Source organism: Juglans regia, unplaced genomic scaffold, assembly GCF_001411555.2.
Source record: "Juglans regia cultivar Chandler unplaced genomic scaffold, Walnut 2.0 Scaffold_678, whole genome shotgun sequence".
In the NCBI taxonomy this organism is placed as follows: Eukaryota; Viridiplantae; Streptophyta; class Magnoliopsida; order Fagales; family Juglandaceae; genus Juglans; species Juglans regia.
In genome coordinates, this window is record NW_023361643.1 from 416,599 (window position 1) to 443,546 (window position 26,948).

Sequence of the window (26,948 nt, forward strand, 5' to 3'; positions counted from 1 at the left end):
TTGAATTTTTGGTACTCTTAGTAGTTCAGACTGCCCCTTTTTACTTATCCGCTGCATTTATAATTGTACACTTTTAAGTTGCATGCTTGCACACACTTGCTTTCATGTTGTGCTTAGGGTGTGTGATCGGTGCGGTCAGCACCTCGACATCGCGACTCCCTCCAAATCACATGTGGGGGTCGAGGGCGCCACAATTTGGTACATACCATAGATCAGTAACTTTCCAGCCACTAAATGCTCAAGAGCTTAAAAGAGAGAGAAACAAGTATCATTTCCACCCAAAGGGAAAATAGAGATACAATTTTTTCCAAGTTGTTGCTCAATCATGTGATTGAACTATCTACTTGATGTAGACACACACACACACACACACGTATACATCACTTCTTAGACTGGTTGAGAATGATTCTCACACACACACACACACACGTATACATCACTTCTTTTGTTTAAAATAGATCTCTTCTTGGAGAAGCAATACATCATACTCTTTTTCTAAATTTTGAAGGAGATGAGGTCAAAATAAGGCTTGATTGTAGGTTTGAATCTTGTCTCTTAAAATAGAAAGATGTTGAAAAATACTCCCAAAGACAGATCCAAGACTAGTTCCAGTCTTGTAAGGCCAATTATTTCAAAAGTTCCAATTGGAGAATCAATTTATTCATGTTTACAAGATGATGATCCTGTAGCTGCCTCCAATAGTGGAAACAAAGTCTAGTGGATTCAACTTGATGAGGGAAGGGAGGCAACATGGGAAGGGGATTCAACTTCTGAAGGAAAGGGAACTAGAGAGTTTCTTCATCATCATTCATCTCCATTTCAATGAGTGGTTATAGAGAGCTTAGAGAGGACTTGAGAACTTGTGTTTAATTTATTTACAGTAGATTTTATACGTACCCAAGACCTTACTGCCAAACAATGTCAATTTATGTCTTCTGTATTTTCTACTATTTGTTCAAATTATGCAAGCCATGGATGTCCACTATCAAGTACCTTTGTCTATATAAAGGCTAGAGAGTGTTATCCGACTATAGTACTATGGGGTCTCCGTGACAGAAAATGCACTAATTGGACTATGTTTTATCATAAGAATATGCCAACAAATTATTTCACAATAATGCAATCAAGATGGCCTTTAATATTACAGCATTACAAATAAGTCTTTAATTATTTGGGTTGGACATTTGAATAAATAAAGAGATAGGTCTAGCTATCAACCCCATGTAGTGCAGTTCATATGCTCTGGATATCATGATGCCGATAATAATCGGTGAAACTTAATTCGAAGCCATTTTTTTGCATTTTAATATTAGCCTTCCACTTCTTAGGAAACTCTTCTAAGACCTTCAGGATCTTTCTCCCAACTTCATTGAGCAGCACTTCTTTCTGGTTGTAGGTCAACACAAACCGTCCATCAGACCCACACTCGAAGTAACTTTGCAAGTCATCGTGTTCGATTAAATTTGATAAAACCCGAGCCTCCTCCCCTTTTTTATTGAGCGTTCTAATGCGACACAACCTTAAGCGAACTTTTCGGTCCACCTCCTGATCTTTAATCACTTTTCTTGCTTTGTCTTCAAATTCCTTGATCCATTCTTCGTTGTTGCTTCCATAGTAGAAAGTGAAATAGCGTTCCTAATTTAATATCAATGCGTCAAAGCTCAGATTTTACTTAAATGCACATTGTGAGTTAATTTTTTTTGCTTTTAGTTTCAGAACTGATGCGTGCATATGTCACCCAAGACATCATATTTAATACATGATGATGTATGCACAAGCAGTTAGAGTTGTGGAAATAAAACTATACCCCGTGCGGTCCTTTCTGAAAATCGGGAGACGTTGGTTTCTGCGGCTTTTCATTTGGGCGATGGAAGATATTTTTAAGGATGCGGTCCATGTGGATCCATAGTATTTGGGTCAATGCATTTGGGCCTTCAATCTGTTGCGATATTGACTTTTGTCAAATATGATGAAGGAAACAAGTTTCTGGCAAAATTGAAAAAGAGAAGTATTGGATCCTTTAGAAAGCTAACCAGTTTGTCCGTAGAAGCGTCGGTAAGACTAGCCCGCAGATTATTGTCAACTAAAATCTGCTCCCTGAAAGCTTTGAAGATTTCCTTGGGTGTTTCTGGAAATTCTTCCCAACATTGATCTGCCTGCATGTTCTCTGCAGCTAGCGAACAATTAAGTAATATCTAATTAATTTGTTAAGCATTTTGAAGCCAAATATATATATGCATGTGGCATTTGCGACAGATTCAAGTATCCTAATTCGTTGCTAACCTATCCGTTTATTGCAAAGTTGTATGATCTGCATCTTGCGCAAGCTGAGGGTGATGCTAGATTTTTCAGCCAACAGCAGTAGTTCCGATAAAACGACCACCTCATCCTGGAATATTATTATTAATTAATGCGAATGTAATTAATTACTATATTTTACTACAAACATAATTGGAAAGGCAATTAATTAAAACGGTATCGTGCAATCTGATTTTCTTGGCCTCAAAATCATGGGCAATTATTTCAAATAATTACCATATTTGTGAAAAGTTGCTTGATTAACACAAGAGGGGACTGAAGACGTTCTCTTTGGACAGCTTTTCCTCCAGATTTTCTAGATATTCCTGAGATATATGCACACCCATGATATTTATAAGGATATATATAATAGGATCGAAGAAATTTGAAAACAAAAGACTAACATATATATATACATACCAGCAAAGCAGTGTCAACCATATGGGCAGCATGCTTAATACTGTTTTCCACGGCAACCAAAAGGTGATCACTGCTGGGATCAAAACTTTGGTGATCAGCAGTAGTACTACGAAAAGGGGTCGTTGTATAGGGCTGCTGTGCTGTAGATAACAGCATGATCTCTTTGCTAGCCATAGCATTGGTTATTCCAAAGCGAGGAACTTTTGAGGAAGAACAGGCAATAATTTGGCGTTTGCTTGATGGGCAATAGCGTGACTTTTTTATGAACATCGGAAGCGGAGAATAATGGTGAGAAGTAGTGAGAGTAATTGGGGAGTTGTACTGTATGCTTTCAAATTAACTAGCATCATCATCTTGATCATGTTGGTGGCCATAGATATTATATTTGTCTATTACGTACCAAACGATAGACGTTATAAGAAAGTTGAAAGGTTTGGGGGAAGATCAATTGATCAGAAAAGAATAAAATTGGCTTATAATGCATGCATGTACGTATGTACGTTGTGCAATATATAATGGAGTGGCGTTTTGTACGTTGTGCAAATATCATCTTTAATGAATACAACAAATTATTGGTTGGTAGTTGTTAAAATGAATATATTATGACTATTAGGGCAGGTTTGGTAACCAAAACAAAACATAAGATTCTCATTTTATCTCATCTCATCGTTACACATTTTTCAAATCTCTATACAAAATATAATAAATAATTCAACTTTTTCAAATCTCAATACACCTTTTTCAAATCCCAAAACAATAATAATATTAAAACATAATATTTTAAACTTCAAAACAAAATACAAAATTCTCATCTCACCTCCAAACCTGCCCTTAAACAATGAAAATTTTGAGTGTCAAAATATTGCAATATTGGTAATGATACCGGCCTTACACCTCCTTAATTTACTATTGCAATATGTAATTTTCTTTTAATTATATTCGCTCGAATATTGGACAGGATAACAATATTGAAAAATAGAAGAAAAATTTAATGACAAGTCAAATCTAGGTAAACATTTTGTCCTGACGACATGACTGTAGAGCTTGGTTGGTGAAGAACCTCACATCAACGTCCGGATCCCACTGATTTTGACCCAACTAGAACGAGTTGTCATATCAAATCCATGTAGACACCTTGACATGATCCTTGATTGTAGAGCATGATTAGCAAAGAATCCCACATCAACATCAGGAAAAATCATCTAAATCAGTGGTCAGTCTTTATTAGAGAAGGTAAGTGGGATAATGAAGTCATATATGTGGACCACCTATCTATTGGTGTATTAATGGGCACAGACAGGTGTTTGGAACCAGTAATTTACGAATCCATCCCAGGAGCAAGCATAGAAATTGCATGTAAAATGGTGATCCGATATAGATTGTGGGGGTTGTTAGTGATCATGTCCAGGATCCGAGGAGAATTTTCAAGTTGTTTAGTACAAACACATCATTTTCATATCGGTTCAATATTTTTTTGCATTCTTCAGGGTTATGGGGATACGTATTACATATTATTTATACACCAGTGAAAATAACATGTTTTTCCTATCATATATACACCGTATATCCATGGGTAATATCCTGGATTCTGTATTAGAAAGTACTGAATGAGCTCCACAAGAGCTATTTTAATATTTAACTCGAAAATTTGTACCAAAAGACCAAGAAATTCATTATCAATGTTGACGACATCGTTACAATGACCACCCACCTAATTTTTCATAAAATGCAATGCCAATACAATTTGTAAAACGAAACAGACCATTTTCATTATACCGGTTCACATGCAAAGTCTTTAAGGAATATTGCTAGATATATTTTTACCATTTATCATTAAAAAGTCAATGTTTTTTATATTAATCATATATTTATTTATTTTATTTTTCAAAAAAAAAGAGTGGAAGTTTATACATTCAAAGATTATATATACAATTATTTTTTTTTAGAGAACGGACTTTGATTCAATAAGCATGTTTCAAATAGGCTTTGAGATTTTGCTAAACATTTGATTTTTTCATGTCAGATTTTTATATTTAATGAAGAGTAATATTATATAGTTGTAGAATGCATAAATACAGCATAATTTTTTTAAAAAAGAGTAGAATCTATATTAAAAAATTAATTTTTTCTTATAAAATTTTATATTTACTTATTTTTTTTTAAAGAGGTTGCACTTAATGCTTTACAAATACCATTATTTCTCTTTAATGAATATAACAAATTATTGGTTGGTAGTTGTGAAAATGAATATGACTATTAAACAATAACGAATATGACTATCGCGTGGTCATGTCAATATCCACCGTCCATTTAACGTCAACGTTTGCATTTAATCAACGTCCATTTCAGATGTGCAAATTGCATATATTCTTTTAAAAAAAATAGAGAAGCCTGCTATGAAAAAGTAGATTTTTAACAGTAGGAGGGCAATTGCAGCATTTGCGAATACTGTACTCCTTTGCTGACATCGTAGTAACTATTGGTAGTGATGTGGCATTTTCAATATTTTTTAATTGACATTTATTTCTTGAGAAATTTTCTTATTCATCTTAACTTTTGTTATCCCCGATCACACATAATATAATGTGGCAGATTTTATGTGCATGCCAATTAAGTAGTTGATAAAAACAAATTACTTCAAATATGACACATAATCATGTCTCTGGAGATGATAGTATTGAGAAGAAGAGTAGTATCCATTCATACCCCAGCTAGCTAGTTCCTCTCCCTAATGTTAGAAATTTCCATCCCTCTTTCACTAAAAAAAAAAATAATAATAATAATAAAATACCATAACAATGAACAATAAAATTAAAGGTGATGATGACTTACTGTAGTAAAAATGAAAACTATATATCTTTTGTGACGCCTCGACTCCCACATATAGGGACGTGAGAATTGTGACGTCGGAATGATGACAATATGGGTCACGCATCCCAACGAAATGTGCCCAAGTATGTGCAACATGCAAAAGTGCACAACAAAAGTCGCAGCGGATAATATAATAATTCAACTAAATACCAGAAATTTAAATCCAAGTATCCAAAATAATTTACCTTTAAAAAGTTATACAGTCATCCCAAATATATTACAAAAGATAAATACATAAAAGAGTAGGATAATAAATCTTGATACAGGAGAGCAATCCCAGATCGCTCATCCAACGAAGGCAAAGCCTAAGGCTCGCCATCCTCATCAGCATCAAAATCTGCGATACCATAAAATGGTACTGCAGGTAAGTAATAATCCAAACAACCATAGAGATAAAAATGCATTAAAGCAACCAACTAACAGATCCCAAAACCTTATTTTTCCCGAAAACGAATATTTTCCAACACACGCTAAAAATCCCATTTTTAGCCAAAACTTATAATCCAACATTTTCCTAGAAAATGATTTACACAAAACTCAACAATTTATCGGACACTGTAGGGGGAATCACAGGCATGACTATACCACCATCCCGACTGAATGCACCGTAGGCGGGAATCACAGGCAGGACACAACTACCATCCCTGCTTACCACCATCCCTATCGTGTGCACCGTAGGCGGAAATCGCAGGCGGGACTCTACCACCATCCCTGCTTACCACCATCTTTACAGTTCTTTTCCACACAATGAATACATATCAGAGCACTATAGGCGGGAATCACAGGCGGGACACAACCACCATCCCTACTGTGTGCACCGTAGGAGGGAATAGCAGGCGAGACTCTACCACCATCCCTACAGTCTCTTTCCCTTTTTCTCAAACCAGTCAATCCAAACATTTCAAACATACTAAAAATCATTTCTCACATGAAAATCCAGTTTTCAAATAAACACGTGAACATGCATGCAATCATGTGAAAATACAGTTTTCAATTACAAACATGAACATGCGTGTAAATGAAATGAATACAACACGACAACAATAACCAACAACCAACAATGTCAACACAATCCAATCACACAAACAACTTCATTCTCTAATCCATCCGACCCCAGTACTCCTCGGACTCAGTCCGGCAAAACCAATCAATAATTCAATACAGTGTAATGAGTTAGTGCAAAAATACATTTAAATCACAAGAGTTCTTTGGAAAATACTTACAGCGCTATATAATAATTTCCGGAGGATTACGGAGGTGCAAGAAGTGGCAATGCAGCTATCGTGTGTGGCGGCACAAATGGTGGTTGAAGTGCAAAAATACCCAAAACAGAAATGGGGTTGGAAGTGCTTCACCGGTGACAGATTGGAGCTGGGGTTGGGTCCATTGGGTTGCTAGGAGGTCGAGGATGATGTGGTGAGAAGATGGTGGCCGCAGGTGGTGCAACGGCGGCGCTAGAGCAAATGGTGGCCGCGGCTTGGAGAGACTCGTGGTGGCTAACGGCGGCGATGGAGGAGCTGAGATCGGAGGGGTAGCGTCGCCGGCCGGTGGGGAAGCTAATGGGCTGGGCGGTGTCGATCACCACCGGCTCACGGCGGCCGGCTGGGGGGAAGAAGGAAATGGACGGAGAGAGGGAGAGAGAGAGGGGGGTGGGTGTCGCGTGCGGTAGAGAAACCGAAGGAGAAGAAAAAATGAAGAAAAAGAAAAGAAAAAATAAAAGAAAAGGAGAGGGAAGAAAAATGGAGGGAAAGAAATGAGGTACAATCCTCACATCTTGGGTCACAAAAATGATCCAACGGAAACAATTTTAAAACCATAAGTAAAATAAAATAATTTAAACGAAATGATTAAAATAAAAATAAATAATTAAACCCAACAATAAGTTAATTAAATATGAAAAGAATTGAAATGCATAACAATAAATAATTTTAAGAAAACACTTCAAAATAATTTTTACAAAATTAAACTCATAAAAATAAACTCCCTAAAAATCCAACCAATCTTAAAACAAGAGAATAAATTTTTTTAATAAATAAAAATAATCATTCAGCAAAAATACACTAAAATACGGGGTGTTACATCTTTTTACACGATCCAACAAAATTGTCCTTTAGATTAGTCATTTAACATATAAATGCAAAATGACCAATCCATCGTTGTTAGAAATAAATTGTTTGGCTATGGGGAAAAAATATTATTAACTATAATACATTTATCATTCTATTTGTTCGAATATTGGACAGGAAAACAATATTGAAAAATAGAAGAAAAATTTAATGAAAAGTTAAATCTTGGTAGACAACTTGTCCTGATCACATGACTATAGAACTTGGTTGCCGAAGAAACTCACATCAATGGATGCCCACTGAGTTTGACCCAACTAGAACGAGTTGTCATATCAAATTTATGTAGACACCATGACGTGGTCCTTGATTGTAGAGCATGGTTAGCAAAGAACCCTACATCAACATCATGTGGGATCCTTGCTGAGTTCGAGCAGACAGGGACGAATTATCTTCTTAACTAATTGTATTGTCGAAAAATCGTCTAAATTAGTGGTTAGTCTTTATTAGAAAAGGTAAGTGGGATAATGAAGTCATATATGTGGACCACCTATCTATTGATGCATTAATGGGCACAAACAAGTGTTTGGAACCAGTAATTTATTAGTCCATCCCAGGAGCAAGCATAGAAATTGCATGTAAAATGGTGATCCGATATAGATTATGGGGGTTGTTAGTGATCATGTCCAAGATCCGAGGAGAATTTTCAAGTTTAAAAGAATTACAGCAGAGAAAAAGTAAATAAATAAATCACATGCAGTAAAAATTTGGAATGATTTACTGCCTCCGTTTTCAGAGAGCATGGAATAACAGTAAATAATTAAAATAACAAATTGATTGAAAAGAGTTATAGTTCTGTTGAATATTTTTCTTGTAGGTAGATTTTTTTTACTAGCGTATAGATCTCTTTCATCAGGAAATATACATTTCCTAAAAGAAAAAAACCCAGTATGAAAAATAAAAAGGATGAATTCACGACTCTCACACATAAATTGAGGAATTTCGACAAAGAATTTGTTATCAATAAAGTGTTACTAAGGAATGAATATAACCTTTTTGTTTTTATATGTGAAAAAAATTTGTAATAAAAGACCAATAAACTTCTTTATCTCAAAAAAAAAAAAAAAAAAACTCCATTATCATTAATGTTGATGGCATCATTAAGCACTTTATTTCTATCTGTCAGATTTTTATACTTAATGAATACAACAAATTATTGGTGGGTAGTTGTGAAAATGAATATGACTAATAATTAATGAAAATTTTGAGTGTCAGATTGTAGACTGTAGTATATATACACGTGGTGTCAATGTCCAACGTCCATTATATATAAATGTCGATGACATCATTGCAATGATTTCCTATGCTAAATACAATGTAAAACATAAGTTATATAACTACTATAGTGTAAATATTATATATATAGTTACTATATAGTTATAGCTATTATAAGTTATGATAATTATAAAAGTTAATATAGTTAATATATATATATATAGTAGCTATTAGTTATATAGCTAGGTATTACAGTATAAGTTATATATATAGTTACTATATAGCTATATCTATTATAAGTTATGACTACTATACAAGTTAATATAATTAATATAAATATAGATATAGTAGTTATTAATTATATAGCTACTATAGTGTAAGTATTATATATATAGTTACTATATAGTTATAGCTATTATAAGTTAGGATAATTATACAAGTTAATATAGTTAATATATATATATAGTAGCTATTAGTTATATAGGTACTATAGAATAAGTATTATAAGTTATGATAACTATACAAGTTAAAATAATTAATACATATATATATAATAGCTATTAGTTATATAAGTATATACTACAGTGTAAGTATTATAAATTATGATAACTATACAAGTTATCATAAGTATAGTAACTAGTTACTATAGTTACTAGTTATCATTATAAGTTACTATAACTATACTTATTATATTTTATATTACAAGGTAGTAAGTTATATAATATATAGTGCAAAACTAGAAGACCAAAAGTACATATATATTAATAAGTACTATATATTAATAGTTAGTATATAATATAAGTATTATATTAACTATTAGACTTGTAGTTCATTATATATCATCAATTATAATATAAAATAGTTGCTATAATATAGAGTTATTATATACAATATATTATTAAAATATTTTGTGATCGGTTCGAACCCAATAACGTCCCATTCGAACGGTTTTATCTTATGGAATGTGTTTGGAGGGAAAGTTCGCACCAAATACTCTGAATGTTTGTTTATTCGAATGTGAAAATTCGTTATTCGAATGTACTAGTCGAATAGAGTTATGAAAATACCCTTTGAGCTTGTCTACATTTCAAGAATATGCCAATGAATATTCTAATTTGTTAGTTCGAACAACAAAATTATACGTTCGAATGTGAAATAAATCATGGCAGATTTGGCACCAATTCGAAATTTTCTTGTTTGAATGCGTAAATGTCATGTTCGAACGGGACTTCACAGATTCAAATACCTCAAACTCTAGTTCATTTTCACTGTTGATGAAAATTTATTTAGAGGCAGGCAATTTTGTGTGTGTGAGAGAGTGTTGTGGAAAGAGAGAGAGGAATAGACTTAGTGAGAAAATGGATTCTTAAGAGAGAGAGGGGAGGTTTATAAAAGGTATTATTTTTTTGTTCTATGTTTTTTTATATTTCGAGTTTCATTAATGTTAGTTTATTACACATTATTTAGGTTTTCTCATAATGTATTTTATACTTATGTAGGTATTGAGGATTGATACTTTCGTCTGGATTGCTTAAATTCGAGGTAATCTTTATAATTTTTAGATTTTTGATAATTTATAGTTTTTAATTAATTATATTAAGATTTTTGATATATTTATGTTTGTACAATCCCATTTAAAATGGGCACTCTGCGAATATACATCTTATAAGATTATGATTGTGAAAATTGTATTTTGTGGCAAATGTTTTGTCTCTGTTTCATAATTTGGGTTAGTCTCATTCGAATTCTATAATTTTAGTTCGAATGGGACCCTGTACGATAAAAATCTTGTTCGAACAGCATCCTAGTAATTGCTTAAATTATAATATAATATAATTATATAATATAGTAATTGGTTAAAAAATAATATAATATAATTATAAAATTTTACTTACAATATATTTAATTAAAATAGAAACTTAAAATTTAGATATAACATAGCATTTGTTAATAGTTAACTTAATGTTTAATACTTATAAAAATTTTAATTATAAAATAAAAATAATTAAATATAATTACAAAATATTATGCACTAACGTTAAAATAGAAACTTAAAATCTCACATCAATGTCTGGATGCCCACTGAGTTTGACCCAACTAGAACGAGTTGTCATATCAAATTTATGTAGACACCATGACGTGATCCTTGATTGTAGAGCATGGTTAGCAAAGAACCCCACGTCAACATCAGATGGGATCCTCGCTGAGTTCGACCAGACAGGGTCGAATTATCTTCTTAACTACTTGTTGTATTGTCGAAAAATCGTCTAAATTAGTGGTCAGTCTTTAGAAAAGGTAAGTGGGATAATGAAGTCATATCTGTGGACCACCTATCTATTGATTCATTAATGGGCACAGACAAGTGTTTGGAACCAATAATTTATGAGTCTATCCCAGGAGCAAGCGTAGAAATTGCATGTAAAATGGTGATCCGATATAAATTGTGGGGGTTGTTAGTGATCATTTCCAAGATCCGGAAGAGAATTTTCAAATTGTTTAAAAGAATTACAGCAGAGAAAAAAGTAAATAAATAAATTACATGCAGTAAAAATTTGGAATGAGTTACTGCCTTCGTTTTTCAGAGAGCTTGTAATAATAATAAATAATTAAAATAACACATTGATTAAAAGAGTTATATTTCTGTTGAATATTTTTCTTGTAGGTATTCTTTACTAGCTCATAGATATCTTTCATCAGAAAATATACCTATCCTAAAAGAAAAAAACCCAATATGAAAAATAAGAAGTCAGAATTCACGACTCTCGCACATAAATTGCAGAATTTCGACAAAGAATTTGTTATCAATCAAATGTTACAGAGGAATGAATATAACTAGTAGTAAAATTATTTGAATAAAGTATTGGAGTATCTCATAATTTTAATTTTATAAATAATAGTAAAATTATTTGAATAAAGTTATTTTATTAAAGTTTTAGAAATAATAGAGAAAAAGTTGACTAAAAATATTATAACGTTAAAAAATAATTTGAATATAATTTTATTTGGAATTTGAAGAAATTGTATTGATTTTTGTATTTTGTTTTGAAGTTTGTAAAAATTATATTGATTTTTGTATTTGAATGTCAGGATTACTAGGGGTGTAACCGGTCCGGTCCGGTCAGGTTTTGGACAAAATTTAACACCGAACCGGTATGTACCGGTTTTGTATTTTTCAAAACCGATTACGCACCAGTTACCCTCCTAAACCGGTATCTCCGATTTTACTGATTTCCGGTCCGGTTCGGTTTTCCGGTTTTTTAAAATGTAAATTTATCATTAAAAAATAAAAATCTATTCTAAAAATCTGTTCCTATTACAAAATTTACACTACTAAAAAAAATCTGTTTTAGTAAAGTATAGTTATATATTAGTATTATTTATAAACTTATATATTAGTATAGCTATATAATATATTCGACTATATAATAGTATTGATATTATACTATTTGTATAGTTATATATTAGTATTAGTCATAAACTTATATATTAGTATAGCTATATAATATATTAGACTATATATAATATAATTTAATATATATTTTTTATGTTTAAAGTATATGATCAATTAAATTTTCATCTTCAAGATTAAAATTTTATTTTATAAATTATAATAACATTATCTTATATATAATTATATTAATAACATATAATCAAACAAATTACAAATGTTCATATTTAAGATTAACATTTTATGTTGTAATTTATAAATTATAATATGAAATTATTTCATATATAATATATAATTATATATATTATATATAAAAATTTCACATATAATTATATATTATATATCTAACTTGTATATAAAATATTAATTTTTATATTTTTTCCCCAACCGGTCCGGTCCGGTTCCGGAAATCATAGAACCGAAACCGGACTGGTTCCAGCCGGTTTGCATAATTCAAGAACCGGTTTCAGACCGGACCGGTTCAAAACTGGTCCAGTCCAGACCGGTTTTCCGGTTTCTCGGTTTAAATTTACACCCCTAATGATTACATACTAAATATATAGATTAAAAAATTAAAAATTTGAAATTGATAAGTGTTTTATATTTAAGTGATATTAATAATTCTCATGGTGTCCAAACATGTCCTAATTAATATAATAGGTCGTTATACTCATGTAAACTTCTCCGTTTCTAAATTTCTTCTCAAATTTAGAACTTCTCCAAGTTTATAGATTGTGAACCAAATTATATATAGAAAAATAGTTGTTTTACAAAAACTACGTTGCAAATCTCAAATACATCTCAGATATTTAATTGAGGCGGGCCCGGAATACATTACTGATCAACCAAGCTCGTTTAAGGAGATATGGCAACAAGACGGGCAGAGCGCTTGCGAGAAGTTGTTTGTCTATATATAGCCCTTTAATTTTAAAGAGTCACACGGTGAATTAAAGATCTACATTTCATTTCAAAAGTTTGGAAAGCTCTTTAATTTGTCCTTTATCTCAGTGCATGCGCATAAAGCTTGCAGGACGAGTACTTCTAGCTAGCTCGTTCTTTTATTCTCAGGTTTATTTCATTAATTTCTTTTATTCTTTTATGAACATCGATCGATCCATGTTCTAGCTAGCTCTCTCTCTCTCTCTATATATATATAAAGTGAGGATCTTGTGTTTGTCAGCAGGAAGTTTCAGAATAGCAACTTGATATATAGATGGCAGGACAATCAGCAAGTTTTGAAAACAATCAGGAACATGGGGCTAAAAAGCTGTCCAAAGAAATCGCAGGTATGACAAAAAACTTAGAGACACTCCCAGCATCAACATCTAAACATTGTTGTATCTACAAGGTTTCAGATCACATTCGCAAATCGAACGAAGAAGCTTATACTCCTCAGGTAATATCAATTGGGCCTTTCCATCGTAATAATCCAAAATTGCAAACCATGGAAAGGTTTAAATTGAATTATCTAAAGAGTTTCAAGGAAAGAGCTGAAATAGAGTTGGAAGATATAGTAAGCACTATAAAAGGTGCGGAAGAAAGTGTTCGGGAAAGTTATTCGGAGACTATATCACTTGACAGTGATGATTTTGTGAAAATGATCCTGCTTGATGCCAGCTTCATTATCGAGTATTTCTGGAAAAACAAGACGCTAAACTGGACCGACGGTGACCAAGAAATATTAGAGCCGTGGTTGTGCAATAGGATGCAGATGGACTTCATATTACTTGAAAATCAGCTTCCTTTCTTTATTATTGAGAAAATATATGACATTGCATTTCCATCTCGCTCAAAAAACAACCCCTTCATTGGGCTTACCTTTCGCCAATTCGAATATTACAACGTTCAAATTTCCCAATATTCTCTGTCAACAAAAATATTGCACTTCACTAACTTGGTTAGAAACTTTTGCATGCCTCCTAGCGAAAGGTGACCGAAAGGAGAGTCTCAAAAGATGAAGGAAATGTACAGTGCAACCCAGCTGGATGAGGTAGGATTGAAGTTTAAGATGAGCAAACCAAGCTCTAATCTCTCACCTCTTGAACTAAAATATGTGGAGGGAGTGCTGGAAATCCCACGCTTTCAGTTAGACGATACCACGAAGATTTATGCTCGAAACCTCGTTGCCTTGGAGAAATATCACTATCCTTATAAAGATGAGGCATATATTACTGATTACTATACCATGTTAAGTTTCCTTATCAAAACAGACAAAGATTTGGATGTACTTGTACGAGAGCAGATCATCGATAATTGGCTGGATGGCATCGTGGCAACTTCAATGATCAACAAGCTGTCCGGCGAAACACGTTTCTATATCAAAATAAACTCTCATTATCACACGATGGCAGAAGAGTTGAACAAATTCTATATTAGTCCCTGGAATCTCATCCCTAGCTTGAAACGTGCTTTATTTCGCACGAATTTGGCCGGTACTATTACCATATCTAGTGCTGTTGGGTTAATCCTCATTGGGGTTGAATCTGCATGCTCTGTTCTATCGCTTAAGTACTTTTAAGTTTTTTTTTTTTTTTTTTTAAGTATTTTAAAGCTTGTATAATTCTAATTAAGCTTGTTTATTTAAAGCTAGCCCCTTGGTGGCTCGTGCCAGTAGTACCCCGCATGGGATAGGGGCTTGCCTTGTATGAAGATTAGTCGGGGTGTATTTGGTAATAAAATATGAATATTTATTTATTCTCGCAGTTTTTGGAGAAATAAGTACTGATTTTTAATTGTAGGAGTAATAAAACCATCAAGTTAAATGAATAATTGTTGAGGATATATGATCTTTTCTAATTAGTTGGAAATCATTAATATGAATATGTAAGTCCATGGGGGGAAGACCCATTAGGAGAAAGGAAGGAAGGAAGGAGGGAAAGGGGACAACCACATAGGAAGCGCAGTATTTCAGACATGAGAAAAATAATATGTCAATAAAGAAAAATGGATGATTTGAATAAAGCAAGAGAAGAGATATAAAGCAAACGGGTCAGAAGATAAAAGGGACAGACACATATGACTCTGGGGACTTTTGACCAGACTTCATCTTCTTCAACCTCACCACAAAAAGACTCCAGCGAGACAAGAAAACCTGAAAGGGAAACTGAAATCTTTCACACTAATATCTATCTAGTAAATGGAAGAAGAAAAGCATGGGAACTCGCACAAGGCAATGATGGTTGATAAGACAGGGAGGCCTGACGCAACTCAACAACAGGCCACCCATGGGGACTCACACAAGGCAATAGAGGGAGCCAGGAGAACCCTCAATCGTCTGACAGAGAGACATCAACGAACAATTGAAGAAGCTTACGGAAGGAAACAAACGAGAACGCCACGCCGCATTTATAGCGCCACAACCCAGACTGCACGAAGCATTAATGACGCCATCGTAGAGACCACTCCACATTAAATGACTCTAGCAATGGAATAGTGAAAAGGACAAGGGTCCCACAGGGACAGGCACAATCTATCCCCTTCCCCCCCCCCCCGTCCGTCCCCCAAGAAACCAGGTATAAATAGTAGCCTCCGAGGTATGAGGAAACTCTCTAGACTCTCTTTATTCACAAGCTTCCAAAGAGATTTACTAACTTAAACATTAGAGCCTAGCCTCCCAAGCCGCCCTCTCCTTGTAACACCCGGGCCAGCCAAGCCCACTTTACAAAATTCTTGGGTTTGTAATTATGGAAAGCCCATTTGGAATTGCGAGTAAAATTTTGTGGAAGAGAGTTCGGGCCTAAAATATTTTTTTGGCGGATTATAATTTTTCAATAGGTTTGATAATTAGGTTTAAAATCTTTTAATGTAGCAAGGGGATCGTCACTCGAAAAATTTATGGAACAAGTGTATTATTATTTTGTTGAGTCGAGGCCCAAAACTTAAGAAAAAAGTCCATACATTAATCCCATTCAAGATCCATACAACAACCAGTCGACACCTACCAATAAGAAAATGTCGTTGATAATTAATTATATAGTTAATACTTTTGTCTCAATAACTATATAACTATAATTATACTATTATCATATAGTTGATGCATCTGCTCGTCGCGGTCGTGGCTATACACGTGGTATCTCTTTTGAAAAAAATAGAAGGCATAGAAAACTCAATATCACCATTCTTGATAATTCCACTAGAGGAGTAGATGATAGTGCAGCAGCGTTTTCTTCCTATATTGGCACAGTAATTCGAGCTTATGCTCCATTTTATGTGCGCTCATGGCGAGATGTTCCGAATGAGATTAAGGAGCACATTCGAAGTCATGTGCTGGTGAGTTTTCTTTGAGAGTATATATTTTCACCTAGATTTGTATATCATATTTTTGATCTAATTCACTCATTAGGATGAATTTGACCTCGATTTTGGCCGTAGCGAGGATTTGAGAACTGTGAATGAGTTAATGGCTACACTATTTAGATGTCACAAGGGACGATGTCATGACCACTTCAAGAAGTTTGAGACGTTGGAAGAGGCTGCGCAGTCCCCTTTCCAGCAAAGGAAGTTAGATGATTGGAGAAAGCATTGTGATCTTTTCGCATCTATAGATTATCAGGTATTCTACATTTATATAATATAATGATGAGAAGTAGTAGAGAGTAATTGGGGAGTTGCAAGTGCTGTATGCTTTCAAATTAACTAGCATCATCATCCTAATCATGTTGGTGGCCATAGATATTATACTTGTCTATTACGTACAAAACGATAGACGTTATATGAAAGTTGAAAGGTTTGGGCACTACAACAGAAAGGGTCTTTGGACCCCAATTTCGTCCTGTAAAAATTTTTGGGACGAAAAAAATTCGTCCCAAAGTCGTTCCAATATCACTGTGCCAAAAGGTATTTTGGGACAAAAATCACCATTTCGTCCCAAAAAATTTCTTTTGGGACAAAATTGAAGGAAACCGTTCGAACACGTTCGAACGAAAAGAAATTTTTCGTCAAGGTTTAAATTCTTCCCAGAAAATAGTTCGAACGGAAAAAATTTTAAGTTCGAACAGTAGTAACGTGTTTGAACGATTTCGAAATATGTTCAAACACACATGAATTCGTTCGAACGTTATGAATTGTCTTTGTGTTCAAACGTTAAATGGTCAGGTCGAATGCTATATGGGTTCGAACGGTATAGGATATGTTCGAACACGACTGAAATTATTTACGTTCGAAGGTTGTGTGATCGTTCGAACACTACGAACATAAATTTCGTTCGAACATTACGTCTACGTTCGAACGCTATTGTCATTACATAGAGTTCGAACGATATCTCTTTAATTTAAATCAATAATAGAAAACCAAATAGACATTCATACTATTTGCCACAATACGTTAGAAACTGTTTAACACTCACAAAAGTGTAAAAATAAGCGCAAACTAAATAAATAACAGTCGAGACAGGTATTGTTCGTACATAAATAGATAATCCCAAAATCCATCAGTTGCTTGGAGGCCTGTACTGTTGCATAAGCTGCTGCATTTGGAGTTGCATCTGTCTTCTGAACTCTTCTTGTTGTTCTTCATGTTATTTGAGGCGCATCTCCATATCTGCTTGTTTTGCCAATTGAGCCTCTAACTCATGCTGTCTTGCAGTCAATTCTTCGATTCTGGGATTCGCATTCTCTAGTGCTATAGAAGTCATAGATGCATTCCCAGAAGAAGAGGAAGAGGGACCAGGCTTTACACAACGACCCAAACCCCTCAAATATCCTGAACGTTGACCCAGGACTTGTGTAAAAATCTCAATATCACTTGTTGAGGAATTTTGATCTGACGCAGATTCAGCACGTAGGGCAACCATTTTATCCTAGCCATATATAAGATAAAGAATTAATATCGTCATAAATATTCTAATATATTTAATTAAAACAGGTTATAAAACTTACATAATTTTCACGGGCATCAGGATGAGTCCACTCTCCATTACGATCAGTGTGCGATGCAGCATATAATTTTGTCAGATCATAATTAGTATCTGAATCTTGCTACAATAAATGTGTTAAAGATATAAAGTCATTATGATGAGTCCAAATAATTAACTATATCCAATAAAAAAAATAGCAATACCAATTTCTGAGAAAGACGATGGAAAGATCTTGAGCCTGCATGATGATTAATCTTCAATTTTGATCTATTTGTTTTGTTTATAGAACTTCGCTCCTGCAAAGAAATTGAAAATATTATGAAGCGAAATGACAGATATGACAAGTAAAATAATTAAATTTCATTATACCTGATATGATGGATCCTCAAACATGTCACAAAGTTTTTCCCACTCAGAAGGTCGGACATCCTGGAAAGGATGTTGGCGTGCATCTTCCTTCTTCTCAAACTTATTATAATGCTCATGACACCTCGCCTTATATTTGCGGAATGCATTACCCATAAGCTCTTCCACAGTCTTACGCTCCTCTCTCCGACCAAAATTTAATTCGAAATCATCCTTAAAAAAATAGTCACAAACACATTATCATTTATAATATTCTAAATTTAAGTAAAGTATAGAAATTTATTCTACTAAATCAATATTTTAAACATTACCAAACAACGCTTCTTGATATGCTCTTTAACATCTTGGGGGACTTTCTTCCATGAAGTCGTTGCCAAAGGTGCGTAAGTTCGTGTAAGAGCACCCACATGTGATGCAAGCCAAGCTGCTGGTTGTCCTTCGCCCCCAGTATGTTCGTCAGGAATGTTAACCTTGATCTTACCCTCCTTCCGATATTTTTCCAACGTCACCCCTCTAGTGGTGCCTCGACCTTGACGAGATTGTACTGTAGATTCTATAAAATATAACATTGTAATCAATTATATTTATATTTCTATTACAGGACCTTAATTAATAACTTTTATGAGTATTAGATTTTTACCTTGTTCTGTAGAATCAATCTCTAATGGTGAGTCTGAAGGAGAGCTAGGAACAGGTGGAGATGGGTTGCGAACTTCCTTCCTCTTTGGCGGCATAATTTCAAACTACTGATACATTCAATAAGTAAAATATTTGTCATCAAGTGTAATGTTAACACTTAATTGGTCAATCAGAATCTGTATCAGTTTCATTTGACAATTCGCTCTCATCATCTGTAGATACTTCAGATGATTCAACATTTTCCTCAACTGTCGCATCAACAATTTCAGCCTCAATATCTTCTCTATTAATGGAATCATCTCATAGTGACTCAAATCCACAAACAAATTTAAGGCGGGTTGACTCTCTTGGTATGCTTCTTGAGTAGAAGAGTCATCTTCTTTTTCATCTTGTCCTTCCGCCTGAGGGATAACATCATATATATTTCTTGGAGAATATTTTTGAACTACTCGCCATTGATTTCCTAACTTCGGGTCATCTAAGTAGAATACTTGAGATGCTTGAGAAGCCAAAATAAAAGGATCATCTTCATACCATTTTTTTGATGTATTAACACTCAAAAAATATTCATCATCACGGACTCCAGTATGAGGATTGCTTAAATCCCACCAATCACACTTAAACAGATACACCGCAAGCTCTCCCAAATATTTCATTCCAATTATATCGACAATAACTCCATAGAAATCAATATTTTCTCCATCATGACTTCCTTCGACTAGGACACCACTATTTTGGGTTTTCCTATAACATTCTCGATCTAGTGTGTGATACCTACTTCCCCGAGAAATACATGCAGAATATCGAGCAGTGCGTCTAGATGGGCCACGCGCCAATGCATACAGTTCATCAGATATATCATTTGGATTATTCGCATGCAATTGTACAACCTACATATTGAGTAAAGCATATACTATATCAAAGTTGAAATTAATATTTTTTCATTTGTTATTGAGTAACGCATATGTAATTTCATTACCCGTTCTTCAAACCATCTCGGGAACTCCTCTTCATGTTTCTGGTTTATATCATTTACTCCTGGTTCCTTGAGCACGTTAATATGATCACTGAAATTGATGATTACCACAAATATTTTATATTTTGTATTTTTTTAAAAGTAATGAGGCAATTTAAATTAAGAAAAAGTTATAACTTACTTCAAGTAGTTCTCTATCTCAGGGCAATTGTTCAGCACGTACCTCTGAGCTTTCTCGAACTCTCTTCCACACAAGTCATAACCACGCACTGCACCAATTGGATGAACTTGTTGGGAAAACACAGAATATATATTCCGTTGTCTTGCTCGGTCAACGTCAAAGTTTCTTTCTGGCCGATCAAACCGAGTGTCAACTCCGTGGAAATATTTGGAACAGAAGGTATGCCACTCATCGTCAATATATGCTTCTGCAATTGATCCTTTTGGACGGGCCTTGTTACCCACTGTACGTTTCAACTTTCCAAGAAATCGTTCAATGGGATACATCCATCTATATTGAACTGGTCCTGCAAGTCGAGCCTCACGTGGCAAATGAACGGCTAGGTGAACCATGACATCGAAGAATGACGGTGGATAAATACTTTCTAGCTTACACAATATTATGACAATTTCTCGTTCCATTCGATCCAAAGCTTCTACATTCAACGTCCTAGCACATAAGTCTTTAAAAAATGCACCCAACTCAGTCAAAGCCACAGCACATCTCTGGTCAAGTACCCACGGATACCAATAGGCAAGATACGCTGTAAGAAAACATGACAATCATGACTTTTTAATCCAGTTATTTTCCAATCATTTGTTCTCACACACCTTGTTAGATTCGAGGCATAACCGTCCGGTAATTTGATCTTCATTAGCCACTCACAAAATGTAACCCTTTCATTCCTTGACAATGTATACCACCCAATCGGCATGTAGACAGACGAACCATTTTCTTGCAACTGCATTTCCCGTCTTATTCCCAACCGCTTCAAATCCTTCTTTGAGTTTATTGTATCCTTTGTTTTTCCTTCAATTGACATCAATGTTCCCAATACGGATTCGCAAATATTTTTTTCAATATGCATAACATCAAGGCTATGTCACAATTTTAACTTCGACCAGTACGGGAGTTAGAAAAATATACTCTTCTTTGTCCAATTCAACTCATTCGTAGCTCGTTTTCTCTTTTGTTGTTTTTTACCAAATTCATTACAACCAATATCCATAAATTGTGCAAGTACATCTTCGCCAGACAAATATGGTGGAGGTTGGCCCCATTCAACAGTTCCATCAAACATTCTAGAATTTCCACGCCATCTATGGTCACCAGGTAAAAATCGACGATGACCCATTAAACATAATTTCCTCCCGTACGTAAGCCATTCAGATTTGGTATATTTGTTACAAGTTGGACATGCCATTTTCCCCTTAGTACTCCAACCTGAAAAATTCCCATAAGCTGGAAAATCATTTATTGTCTACAACACCGCAGCATGTATCTTGAACGACTTGCCTGTTGACGAATCAAATGTGACAACCCCATTCTCCCACAAATCTTTCAATTCTGCAATCAATGGCTGTAAGTGTATGTCTATATCATTTCCCGGTGACCTCGGACCTGGGATGAGCAAACTCATCATGAAATATGGATCTTTCATACACTTCCAAGGTGGTAAATTATACGGCATAAGTACAACTGGCCAAGTACTATGACTAGTACTCATGTTCCCAAAATGATTAAATCCATCTGTTGCCAACCCAAGTCTTACGTTACGCGGTTCTTCAGCAAACCATGGGTATTCCTGATCAAATTCCTTCCACACCTGGGTGTCAGCAGGATGTGACAAAATATTCTCGTTCCTTACTCTATCTGATGAGTGCCATGTCATATCTACAGCCGTTGCGCATGACATAAATAATCGTTGTAATCTAGGTATCAATGGAAAGTGGCGGACGACCTTTTGCGGAACATTTGCCTTGTCCGATGTCCATCTTGACTCGTAGCATATAGGACACTCGTTCAACTGCTCATTCTCTCGCCAAAATAATATGCAGTCATTCTTACATGCATGTATTACGTTGTAATCAAATCCGAGTCCTCGTTTCAACTTTTTTGCTTCATAGAAGTTACGAGGTAAAGTATTGTCTGTCGGCAGTGCCTCTTTAAACAGCTCAAGTAACATATTGACTGCCTTAATAGATAATCGACACATTGATTTTATGTGAAGCAATCTTACGGTAAACGACAACTTACTATGTCTTCTGTAACGCCCCGACCCCGAGGGTCCGGAGAGTTAACTCATAACACCTGATAATCAACTCTAACAAGGTTAGAGTACTTCCAAATTCAAGAATATATCCATTTTACCAAACCTCAAATCGAACGTAAATACTTCAATTAAATAAATCAAATAAACTCATTTATCCAATATTCAATCCAACAACCCAAATAAAATCAACTCTTCTTCATGTCTCAAATAACAACTAGAAATAATAAAACATTAACATAGTCTCCATAAACCGTCTAAATCCATTGAAGCAAACTCAAGAAAGATAAATAACCTCCAACACCAACACTAATATCATGAGATACCCAACAACAAATCAATGCTAATCTTCTCCATAGACTTTAATACTGATCTTCAGCTAAGCCATCGATGTCATCTGAAATATTATGAAGATTAACGGGGTGAGTTATCAACAACTCAGCAAGCAGAGAGCATATACTAGCATGTTTATAACATTTGATAAGCCGAACAAAACATTTACTTTCAGAATGCAGAAACAAACTTGTACAAAAACATTAGAGCGAAGTTTTCAGAAAAATAAACTTATTTCAAAAAAAGAATCCGTTGGCATTTCTAAACTGACGCCTTATAATCATATCATCGTTTAATAAACACATCGGGACAATACCATGTTTAATGCCCATGGTAGGGTTATAAACCACCATTATACCCGTGGCTGGGCTTTAACAGAAACAGAACTGATTTCATCGAAAATCCGGTTACAAACATATACAGAAATCAGAACTTCATGCCAAGATTTTCAGACGATACATCATGTGTAAACAAAACACTGAAAAGTTTCAGATCATTTCGCATGTTCGAGATAAACATAAACAAAATATTCTCATTTGTTCATAACAAAAATTTTAGAATTTCTTATTCGCTCTTTTACATAGTTCAGAAACAAAGTGCACAAAACTAGCTCATGTCTACATCAGTCATGATAGAAAATCACTTTCTCTTATATAGAATTTATGCATATGCAGAACAAGCATCTGAGGTTGTTTTCAGATCATCTCTTTCAAAAAGAAAATAAACACATTTATTCTCAAAGTCAACCTCCTTTTTATTTATTTTATGCAAAACCAGTATATGAACCCCGCTTACCTGACTTCTTCGAATTATCAACACCTTGAGCCGGAACTCTAAAAGTAACACCACCTAAACAAAAGAACATATATCCAATATTTAATAACCAATCTAGTAGCCTGCTATTTAATGAATAAAAAAATCAAAACAGTCCCTTCACAGCTCCATAACTATCTAACAATTAAATCCGAATAACTCTCTCTTCAAACCATTCGCAATTGAAACCCCAAAACAGCCACCACCTTCTATTAATACCAACCGACTATAATCATTTCCAAAACCAACCACAGCAACTCCAATAATTAAAACATAATCCAACCCCAACTTCACTTCCACCCTTCGAATAAAACAATTTCAGTGCACACATCAATACTCTAATCATTCAACAATTCAAAACTTGCACAAAAGTTCAATACAACTAGTTCCAAAACACCCATCATTTTACACCAAAAAGTCTCAATTAATACTTCAAAACCGATTCACGAAACACCCAAAAAATTATACTCTTCAACATCCAAAAATCCCAACACACTCTACTGCTCCAACAATTAAAACATCAACAAAAAAATAAAAAGTCAAAAAAAATATTCTACTGAAAAAATGCTTAAGGTCTTCGCAGAGAGGAAAAAAAAATACTATCTAAAAGTGATGCTCGGCCTACCAAACAGTGTGTGTGTGCGCGATAGACAAACCGAAGGAAGAGTTAAAATGATTTAAGGAATGTGTAACAACAAGAAAAAAAAAAAATTAAGAGAGACTAAGAATTTAATGATGGGCGGGAGTTACCGAAAATAGAAGGAAAAATCCTTCAGTGAAGAGCTTCAACGGAGGCAGCAAGCGAGACCCACGAAACTCTGCACTAAACCGAAACCCAAAGGAAGAAATTTTACAAAGTCGTCTAAGAGCACAAAGAAGCCACGGAGGGAGGAGAAAAACTCATAAATTGTTGTGAAAAACAGGAAGAGGAAAACTGAGGGCGAGAGAGAGGACGATAGCTAACCTTCGAAGAATCAGAAAAACGAAACCCACGGAGCCGGAAGGATGAACCGCAAGTCTGTGTGGAACCGAAAATAAATCGTGGGTATGTGGAATGCAGTTGCACGGAAAGGGAAAAGAAATCGTGGGAAAAATTGCAGAGGAGACCAGCGGAAGGAGATAAACAGTGCAAAGCAAGAAGGGAAATTAATCCCTCCCCAAAACGACGCCGTTCCTCACTCAACAAAAACATGGGCTGGGTTTCGTGCATCCTGACCAAAACAAGGGCTGGGCCTAAGCCCGGTTATTACATCTTCTGCATCCTGGATATAGCTCACGCTGTGAATCATTCCACAAGCGTGCAAAAGTGTTATGGCCCCCATCATTTGAGCTTAATGTGTCCGTGTCACCTTCATCCATAAACATTCCCGCACCAATGTCACCTAACATTTCCTCCATATCCTCATCGTAATCATCTCCAACAATCTCTGGTTGTACATCTTCATCAATCTCTTCTTCTTCATGTGGAGCCTCAAATGAAGTTGGATATGGTTCGCCGTGTAAGACCCAATCAGTATAACCCTTATCAATACCTTTGACAAACAGATGTTCTCTCACCAAGTCTATCTTATGAGAACGCAAATTCCTGCATTCTCTGCATGGGCATCTGATACGCCCATCACTATCACATGTACCCAATGCAAACTCCAAAAATTTCTTAACACCTTCAGCATATACATTGTAATTCTGACCCAATCGATTGGTAACTCTCATCCAACTCTTATCCATGCCGACTATATTCATTACAAACAATATTGTAATGCATCAGCAAACAACCATGTATCATGTACCAATTAATGAGTATGCCACCTTTCACCGGGTAGTTGGTCCTATCCCGTTCGGGATTGTAAGATCATAGTCGCCAATGTATGATCTATTATCTGTCACGTCCAACAAAATTTCGGCACCATCTCCCCATAGTTCTCCAAATATGCTCGTTTCGTTGTGTGCACTGACGATTAACACGTCGTTGCACCATCACCGAAACTGCATATCCAGAGAACAATGGATGAATCTACCAAAATCATAATGTTGGACGACAACAGATATAGTTCTATAGTTTGCGAGAATAATCTTACAATCCCAAACTGTCCACTCTGGACAATTCAAGAGTTATCAATCAAGCATTCATCCGGATTGATAACTCTCGAACGGGTCTAAGGTTTATTTTAATGAACAAACAATACAAAATATGCTAATATATGTCAAACAATAACAACATATTATTTACACAACAATACAACAAAAACATAATTAGTAGGTATTATTTCAATATTTATTCCAGATTTTAATTTAAATATTAGTTTTACATGTTTATAATTAAGTATTTTAATTTAAAGATTTAGTAGTATTTTAATTTGAATATTAATTTTATTAATTTATCTTTAAGTATTTAAGTATTATTAAATCTTAACTATTTCTATTTTAATTTAAAGATTTTGTAGTATTTTAATTTGAATATTAATTTTATTAATTTATCTTTAAGTATTTAAGTATTATTAAATCTACCAAAATTTATATTTTAATTTAAAATTTTAGTACTATTTTAATTTGAATAATAATTTTATTTATTTAGAATTAACAATATTAAATGGTAGTAGTACATATAATTTACACAACTATCCCAAACTATTTGTATTATGTATACGTTATGGATGAAATGTCATTACCCGTTCGAACGATGATGGCCTATGTTCGAACAAAATGAATACGTTCGAACGGTAATCCTAATCCGTTCGAACGTATTCGTTCCAGATTCCAGTTGTCTTCAACAACGCCGAAAACTCTATTAATTACAAACTCTAACAAACACAAGCACCAATTTCAAAGCATACAACTTTCTGACATTGCAAAATATTAAGTTCAAATCATACATTTCTATTTTAAAAGAAATACCTGACATTTTGAAGATGAAAAGGAAATAATCCGAGAATAATCCGAGAATAATCCGAAAATAATCACAAACTATCCTACAAGTATTAATCCGAGAATAATGGAGTGAGATGAACAATTTTTTTCAGCTTAAGGGCTAGTTTGAGAAAGAATACCTCTGATGCGAAGGGTAATCTTCAGGCGACCACACGGAGCGACAGCGCAGGAGGAGAGAAACAAAATTGTGAGGTTCTGTCGTGTTTTTGAAGAACATTTCATGTTCGAACGGTTATTTACTAACCGTTCGAATGTTAAAATATTAAGCGGGAGAAAATTCCCTCCTAATTTTCACGTTCGAACGTATAAAAAGTATATTCGAACGTTATTGAATTATTCCCGCTCGAAAATTAATCGTTCGAACTTTAATTTCTAACTGTTCAAACGGTATTGT

The 26,948-nt window shown here is 34.4% G+C and overlaps 2 protein-coding genes and 1 long non-coding RNA gene across 4 annotated transcripts; 2 read left to right on the forward strand and 1 right to left on the reverse strand.

Annotated features, from left to right (window-relative positions):
- Nucleotides 1-1,107: 1,107 nt before the first annotated feature.
- LOC108999236 lies at nucleotides 1,108-3,201 on the reverse strand. 2 transcript variants are annotated; one of them, XM_035687113.1, is made up of 6 exons: nucleotides 2,719-3,201; nucleotides 2,536-2,624; nucleotides 2,284-2,389; nucleotides 2,034-2,173; nucleotides 1,808-1,939; nucleotides 1,108-1,635 (listed from the first exon to the last, which is right to left on the reverse strand). In XM_035687113.1, the coding sequence occupies exons 2-6, from the start codon at nucleotides 2,536-2,538 to the stop codon at nucleotides 1,234-1,236; spliced, it is 783 nt and encodes a 260-aa protein (XP_035543006.1). In that variant the 5' UTR covers nucleotides 2,539-2,624; nucleotides 2,719-3,201; the 3' UTR covers nucleotides 1,108-1,233. The 2 variants fall into 2 exon arrangements, with proteins under 2 accessions (XP_035543006.1, XP_035543007.1); XM_035687114.1 differs by having other exon boundaries at nucleotides 1,115-1,635; nucleotides 2,034-2,167; nucleotides 2,719-3,163.
- A 10,128-nt stretch (nucleotides 3,202-13,329) lies between these two features.
- Nucleotides 13,330-13,613, forward strand: LOC118346103. Its single transcript, XR_004799482.1, has 2 exons — nucleotides 13,330-13,443; nucleotides 13,559-13,613. It is a non-coding gene; the product is annotated as an uncharacterized LOC118346103 (long non-coding RNA).
- A 716-nt stretch (nucleotides 13,614-14,329) lies between these two features.
- On the forward strand, nucleotides 14,330-14,893 carry LOC118346101. Its single transcript, XM_035687112.1, has one exon. The coding sequence runs from the start codon at nucleotides 14,330-14,332 to the stop codon at nucleotides 14,891-14,893; it is 564 nt and encodes a 187-aa protein (XP_035543005.1).
- The last annotated feature ends 12,055 nt before the right edge of the window (nucleotides 14,894-26,948 follow it).